Source organism: Glycine max, chromosome 3, assembly GCF_000004515.6.
Source record: "Glycine max cultivar Williams 82 chromosome 3, Glycine_max_v4.0, whole genome shotgun sequence".
Lineage (NCBI taxonomy): Eukaryota > Viridiplantae > Streptophyta > Magnoliopsida > Fabales > Fabaceae > Glycine > Glycine max.
In genome coordinates, this window is record NC_016090.4 from 23,051,704 (window position 1) to 23,059,769 (window position 8,066).

General features: G+C 33.5%; 1 protein-coding gene across 1 annotated transcript; it reads left to right on the forward strand.

The window, feature by feature from the left end:
* Positions 1 to 1,870: 1,870 nt before the first annotated feature.
* LOC102667801 (uncharacterized) lies at positions 1,871 to 4,384 on the forward strand. Its single transcript, XM_014774187.1, has 10 exons — positions 1,871 to 2,011; positions 2,089 to 2,344; positions 2,442 to 2,526; positions 2,677 to 2,804; positions 3,079 to 3,250; positions 3,460 to 3,528; positions 3,600 to 3,720; positions 3,822 to 3,893; positions 4,081 to 4,140; positions 4,211 to 4,384. The coding sequence occupies exons 1-10, from the start codon at positions 1,871 to 1,873 to the stop codon at positions 4,382 to 4,384; spliced, it is 1,278 nt and encodes a 425-aa protein (XP_014629673.1).
* Positions 4,385 to 8,066: the final 3,682 nt, after the last annotated feature.

The following is an 8,066-nucleotide window of genomic DNA, read 5'->3' on the forward strand; positions in this document are numbered from 1 at the left end:
ATGGATTAGCTATTCTTGGTAGAATTTCAATGCTAAGGAAAATGAGAAAGGTTTTACACGTTCCAAAGTATAAAATTGATCACAAATCATCATCAATATCTATATACTAAAACTGAAGTATGTGGAATATACTAAAATACCCATGGCTGAAAGTTTGACAGCTGTCCAATTTTTTGGTTTTTTGGTCAAAATACTCATGGCTGAGAGCTTGACAACTGTCCAATTTTTTTATTTTTTGGTCATTTATGCCCCTCTAGATTGGGTTGGTTTTCTGCCACCTTGTTGCCATGTGTTATTTTATGGTTATATGGTTGTGGGTATTGTGTTGGTTTTAAGCCACGTAGCTTGGTGTGTTGTTGAGTGATTAGATTGCCGTTTCCAGTTTTGGTGGTTGGTGGTGTACGTGGCTTCTTTTCTAGCATTTTTGAGTCCTTTCACTAGCAAGTTCCAAGCTATTGATTTATGTTGAGTTTGCTTTGTTTCTTCTTGATTTTGATGTCCTCTTCGGTTTCACTTTTTTCATTTGTTTTTAGTTGGCTTCCGTCTTCAATATACTTGTTCTGTTGTTTAGCATTTTGGCGTGAGGCTGTGGTTTCCAGTTCGTGATTTCCGTTCTTCTGTGGTTGAAGGTTCGAGTCAGTTTTTTGTTGTTTGATGGTTTTGGTCTGTGCATGTTTATGTTCTTCTAGCACGTGTTCTGTTCTGTTGTTTATTATTAACAAATTCTTGCTTCTCTTTTCGTTGGCTTGCATTTGTCAATTGTTCTTTGGATTGCATTTACATGGTTTTGGATTGATCATATTATTCCTTTAGAGCTATAATTCTTTGGTTCTGTTTTTTTGCTTTTTGTTGAGTTGGCTATTTTGTTTTTTGTCTCTTTTCACTGGCTTCGATGGTTGGATTGTATTTAGATGGTTTTTGATTAATCATATTATTGTTTGTCTGTTGTGCATGTGTGTTTTTTTATTAACCATATTATTGTTTGTCTGTTGTGCATGTGTGTTTTTGTCAGGTTTTTGTTGTTTGGTGATTTTGGTTTCTGCATGTTTATGTTCCTTTGGCACGTGTTCTGTTCTATTTTTTATTATTTACAAATTCTTGGTTTTCTTTTTGTTGGCTTCCATTTGTCTCTTGTTCGTTGGATTGCATTTGCACGGTTTTGGATTGATCATATTATTCCTTTAGAGCTATAATTGTTTGGTTCTGTTTTTTTGCTGTTTGCTGAGTTGGGTATTTTGTTTTTAGTCTCTTTTCACTGATTTCGATGGTTGGATTGCATTTACATGGTTTTTTATTAACCATATTATTGTTTTAGAGATATAGTATTTCGACTTTGCTTTTCTGCTATTTGCTGACTTGCCTATTTTGTTTTTGAGTTGAGGTTGTTGCATGTATTGACTGACTAGATTAATTGATAGTCTAATACTTTTTGTGGTATGTTGGCATTGATGGAAATCTCATTGCATGTGTGGTTTAAGGATGAGGTGGTATTCTGTTTTTCGAAAGCAAAACTTTGTTGTGTTTGTTTTCGGCCCCTTCCATTTGTTTGTTGATGGTTGCAATATTATTTGTTCGGAGATATAATTTTTTGTTTCTGCTTCTCTGCTATTTGCTGATTTTCCTTCTTTTTTTTTTGGTTCAGGTTGTTGCATGTATTGCCTTAGTAGTTCAATGAATAGTATCATAGTTTTTATGGTATTTTGTCATTGATTGAAATGTTATTGCATGTGTCATTTAAGTCTGTGTTGCTATTCTATTTTTTGTAAACATAATTTTCTATTCTAAATTGACCATCATTCTTTACATTGCATTTGCATCGTTTTGGATTTATTACATTTTTCATTTAGAATTGACAGGTCTATGTAATTTTATGGCGAGGATTCCTGACAAGATTAGGTCTAATGATGGATCAAAAGAGACGCTTAAGCTTGCTGTTAGAATCACCGATCTTTGGTTCGTTGGGACTCCCAACAAGTCTGAGCAAGAGGAAATGATTTTTGTTGATTCTGAGGTACATTTTGTGCTCTCTATTTGATTGTTGGATTGTTGTTCATATCATTTATTGATTATATAGTTTGCATATTTCAGGGTGATCAAATTCATGCTATTTGTAAATCGGACCACCTCAAGTCTTGGAAAGCTGATTTGAAAGAGAATTGCACTTATGTTATGCATAATTTCAAAGTTGTCAAGAATGATGGTCAATTTAGAGTGTGCGAACATGAGTACAAGTTATTTTTTATTGGAGTGACGGTTGTTAGAGAAGCTGATTTGCATGAACTGCCTTTTAAGTTAGATTTGTTGAATTTGCAAATGTCGTTGCTGGCAATTTTGTGGCTGGCCTGTTGGTTGGTGAGTGTAATCACAATTTGTGCTTTCATTTTGATCATAACTTCTTTGGTTTTTTTTCAATGACCTGTTTTCATTTCTGGTGGTTTAAGATATTATTGGGGTTGTTGATCAGGTGGTCTTTCGGCATGTTTCATCAAAAAATACCAGGGTTGTTTTTAGAATGAAGGATTTGAGGTTATGATTAACCGCAATTTTTGCTATCTCCTATGTATATTTGGTTATTTAGAGTTTATATTGTCGAGGATTTTATTTGTCATTTTGCATGATGCTTATGTCTATTTTATCCTTATGAGGTGGGGATGTAATGTTGTTTCTTTGCTGTAGTGGTGAAATTTTGTCTTGCACACTTTGGGAGAATTACTATATTCAGTTCCTATCCTATTTGAATGAACGTGGGGATGATGGGCTGATGGTTATTATATTGACACATGCCAGAATAAAAGATGCGAAGGGTAAGTATGATATTCTATTTACTGATTTGGATACTCAACAGATGAGTTTTGTCGTTGTTGTTCTTGGCATTTACAGGAAGTTATCCAGCTTCAGTGAGCAATTCCTTCAAGGCGTAAAAACTATTGATTAATGATCCTATATTGGAAATTCAGGAATTTAAAGAGAGGTATTTTGCTTATCATCTTTCCTCTGTGGCTGTTAAATTCATGTGTCAATTGTCTTGAGTGTTTTCTATTGCTTTTTCCTATTTATTCGATTGCCTTTGGCTTTTAGATTTAGGCGCTAAGGCGACTCCAGTTTTACTACCTGGCGATCAAGCAAGTTCACAAGTTTCAGGGGAAAGCCAGCTATCATCAAAGGATTCGTTTCTTTCAAAAGCTGAAGTCAAAACAATTTTTGAGATCAATGGCATTTCTGAGGTGGACCTGTTATCTGTGTTTATTGTGTATTCATTGCAATTGGAAGTTGAATTTGCCTAGATTTGTTTGCATCCATATATTATAGCTAATGTGTCTAACAATGGCATTTTATTGTTGCCAATTTAATTGTTATGGTTTTTTTTAAGGACGTTGTTTGTGTTACGGTGAGGACTATTAGCAAAATAGTCATGGATAACCATTCATGGTGTTATCCAGCTTGTGTTCAATGTCATAGGAAAACTGACATCCAAACAGGACCATTCACATGCGGATGTGGCAAGGATAATGATCAGCCTGTTCTGAGGTAATTGGAGTTTTAGTCCATTAGCATGTTTTATTCAGCATTTTGTATTTGACTAGCATCTAAATTGGTAGGTATAGAGTTGAAGTCATGGTTACCCAAAACAATGAGAGTAGCAAGTTTTTGCTTTGGGACCGTGAATGTGTTGAATTGATTGGTGAAACAGCTGATGATGTGAATAGGGTCAAGATTAAAGTATGTTCATGTCTTATCATATGCTGCTTCTCATTTTATGTATTATATTTTGTTCTTTGAATTGTAACTGGCAGCTGGTGGATTTGTCCTGTTTCTGGCAGGATGGTGATCTTGATTTGAATGCTTCCCCTCAAGCACTTTACAAATTGTTGGGTCATGTGCTTGCTTTTAAGGTCAGGATTCAATCAAAATTAAAAAATGTAGTTTTTCTTAGATACTCAAATGACCTAGATTTGATCAATGCTATTCTCGAGATGTTGCTTGATAGTGAAGTGTTCTTTTCTGATATCTATTTTAGTTGTTGTTGTCATAATGATATGATTCATGAGTTTGACTATCATCAACTTATATATGATGCAGGCATGTTCCAAAATAGATCCTTCCAATGTTGATTGCAATAATACTACGCATGCTGAATGTGTAAGTTAATGTTGTCATGAACATCGATATGCTATATTGTTTTTTATTTACTAGTTTATGTTTTATGCAGCAATCTTTGTCTGTCACAGCTGACCATGATCCGGTTGTCGGATTCCCTTTAACGACCAAAAAGCGGATGTCATCTGATGAAGTTGATGATGAGTTAAGGAGCTCACAAATTTCCCCAGCCCAACTATCGTCTAACAAATTAACAAGACATTCTCATAAGAGCCAATTTAGCTGATTCCAGATTCTTATTGTTGTGTTTTCACGGTGCTATTAAAATATTGTCATATTAAGCAGACAATTATGTAGTTTTCATTATCACTGCATTTGACAATTCCCCTGGCGTTTTTTTCCAGCATGCTGATGCTTTGGACATTTGAAAACCGGTTTTTTTGGATTTATGCATTTAGACGTCCTAGATTGAGATCTGTCCATATTATGTGTTCCTACTGTAGTATTGCAAGTTTTCTTATATTAAATATGACACTAAAATCAATTGATTTTCCCAGCATTCATTGTTTGGTTGTCCTCGATACAATTGAACTGTTGTTTATCATACCTTTGATGGTCTATATGGTTCTAAAAAATTAATGGTGGAGTTAGCCTAAATAAAAAAAACGGTGAAGGAGATAAATTGATGCTCAAATAACATCAAATATTAAAAACAACCAAGGAGGAAAATTTATAGCTACATTAGCAATCATGTTGATACTCGATATTCTCACGTTCTTAATCTGTTTCTTGGTTAACTGTTTAATGAATTTCATTCTCATCTGAATTGCGTGAAAATAACAACAAAAAAACCAAATTAAGAAAGAAATAGAATGCAGAGGATTGTGTTAAATTTTTAGTTTCAGTTTTCCTTCTCAATCGAGGTGCTCTTTAAATTAATAAAAGTTTTTATCCTGACATCATATTTCCTCATTTAGAATGTGTTTGCCATGAATGTTATCACTCCATTTTTTTAGCTATCACTGCTTTGCTAAAATCATGTGTTCAATATTTCAATTGCAATTTTTCAGTTCATTGATGGCTTACGCAACTATAATCTGGATTTTAACTACAGCAAAGTAGAACTATATAAAACAGGTCTAATCTATGGCCAAGAGAAATCAAAGAAAAATTTGTGATGTGCCAGACAAGGTTACATAATGCCAAATAAAAGATGTAAAATAGAAATTTCATATTTCAAGTTGAACACATGAGCTAATAGATTTGAGCATACAAATTAAACAAATTTGTGTTAGTGAATGCAAAATTCATCAATATATATACAATGTCTTCCATTGCAAGCTTAGTAGCAGTTATAGAAGTCAATATTTCCGCCAATGACTATGATCATTTCTACCTTACCTATTTTCGATTATGGCCTTGGTTTGTGTGTCTAGATTGACACCAGAGTCCTAAATAGACAATATCTTTCATTGCAAGCTTAGCAACAGTCCCAAAACCCAATTTTTCCCGAAACCAAGTGTCATGATTTCTATATTACCAATTTTACTAGCTGTTAACGTTGCATCATAGTTTTGCTATGTCATCTACCTTTGGTCTCATCTCTTTACCTTACAATTCAGTCAATTCTATCATTACCTTTTTCAATATACATAATTAGCAACATGCATACATATCTAATCCAGGAAATTCCACCACTAATAGTCAGCCTATAATCCATAACCAATGAAATGCCTCATCTCCGATTTATTTCATCTTCTAATTTTATTGTAGTTTATGCAGATTTAAAACAAACATTTGGTTCTTCGTTTAAACATAAATCTATTGTTTAGTTTATAATTCACTCAATTATGCCTTTAGTCATTTTCAACATGCAGAACTATCAACATGCAAAGAGATCTGATTCTACAAAAGCCAGGATCAACAGAAAGCGTATTATGCAGCAGAAGCGACATGCTCATGCTTAGTCATCTTCACAACCAACAGTTAACTGCACTTCAGAATATAATAGTGAGACATCTCATATAGCATGTTCTGCAAGAAATCAATTTACTTAGCTGCCTTAATCACATTTTCTTTTTTTTTTCTCTATTTTTTAGTGATTGCGTCTGATTCATCAAAAAGTGAAAATTCTGAATCCACAAAAGGTACTGAAAAAAAAAATGTTTCATGCTCTTTTTTTGCTATGGTTCAAACATTGCTATTATATGTATTTCTAATTTATGTCACCACTAATAGTCAGCCTATAATCAAGAACCAATGAAATGCTTCATGTCCGATTTTTTCCATCTTCTAATTTTATTGTAGTTTCTGTAGATTTAAAACAAGCATTTGGTTCTCCGTTTGAACGTAAATCTATTGTTTAGTTTACAATTAACTCAATTATGCATTTAGTCATTTTCAACATGCAGAACTATCAACATGCAAAGAGATGTGATTCTGCAAAAGCCAGGATCAATAGAAAACGTATTATGCAGCAGAAGCGACATGCTCATGCTCAGTCATCTTCACAACCAACAGTTAATTGCACTTCAGAATATAATAGTGAGACATCTGATATAGCATGTTCTGCAAGAAATCAATTTACTTAGCTGCCTTAATCACATTTTCTTTTGTTTCCTCTCTATTTTTTAGTGATTGTTTCTGATTCATCAGAAAGTGAAAATTCTGAATCCACACAAGGTACTGGAAAAAAAAATGTTTCATGCTTTTTTTTGCTATGGTTCAAATATTGCTATTATATGTATTTCTAATTTATGCAGGTTCAGGCTCTAATTTTATGACTCCCTTTGAGGATTGTTAATTTCCAACTAATCAGCCTGTAATCAACACTGAAGGTAATGACTATAATTCTGATTTCCAGTTTCAGATGCTACTGTACATGCTCTTAAATTAATATTCAAAATTCTTATCATGATATTGTACTATGATATTGAACAATTTCAAGATATTCTGATCTTGGTGATCAACTCATCCAATGTAGATATTGTAATGCACAAATGTGGTATGATGAAAGAATATCAAAAAATAAGAATTGTCAGAATCCAAGGTTCAGTTTATGTTGTGGAGATGACAAAGTTGAATTGCCATTATTACAAAATCCACCCCAATATCTCCAACAACTTCTATTTCATGATGATACAATTGATAGTAAAAATTATCAACATAACTGACGAACATACAACATGATGTTTGCCTTTACTTCTGCTGGAATTAAGCTAGATAAAACAATTAATAATTCAAGAGGACCTGCTACAATCAGAATATAGGGCCAACCATGCCATAAAATAGGCAATCTATTACCAATGCCTGGGAAAAAACCCAAATTTGCACAGCTATATATCTTTGACAAATGTCATGAGGCAGAAGTTCTTTTATTTCTATCAGTGAGAAAATTATTCATTCACTTACAATAGTTTGTGCAGTTTTGAATATTTTTAAATATTGTTTTTTTAGTCAATATTCTGGAATTCAGAGTCATATTGTTTCAGCTTTAAGTCACATGCTCGATCAACACAATTCTCATGCTAAAAGTTTTAGAATGGCCAGGGATAGATTGGCAGGTGATCAAGCCAATAATATCAAATTGCAACTCATAGCTGCTTGGGGAAAAGATGGCCGTGTATATAATATGCCTAATGTTTCGGAAATTGCTGCACTTATTGTTGGCGATTTTCAGCCAGGCTCAAAAAGAGATATTATTGTTGAAACTCAAAATGGAGAATTACAAAGAATCCATGAACTTCACCCTAGCTATCTACCACTACATTATCCTCTACTCTTTCCTTATGGAGAAGACGGATATAAAGCTGACATACTTCACCGTTCTACTTCATCCAGCAAAAAAAGAAGGCGAAACCGTCTAACAATGAGAGAGTGGTTTGCTTATAGACTTCAGTCCAGGTCAAATGAAGCACATACTTTATTGCATTCTCAAAAATTATTTCAAAAATTCATTGTTGAAGGTT

What these genes read in the sequence shown, in the direction of transcription:
- LOC102667801 (XM_014774187.1), top strand. Translation starts at nt 1,871, where the DNA reads ATGGCGAGGATTCCTGACAAGATTAGGTCTAATGATGGATCAAAAGAG. An exon ending in GGCAATTTTGTGGCTGGCCT is followed by an intron (nt 2,345 to 2,441) that starts GTTGGTTGGTGA and finishes TGGTGGTTTAAG; the next exon opens with ATATTATTGGGGTTGTTGAT. An exon ending in CTGTTATCTGTGTTTATTGT is followed by an intron (nt 3,251 to 3,459) that starts GTATTCATTGCA and finishes TCAATGTCATAG; the next exon opens with GAAAACTGACATCCAAACAG.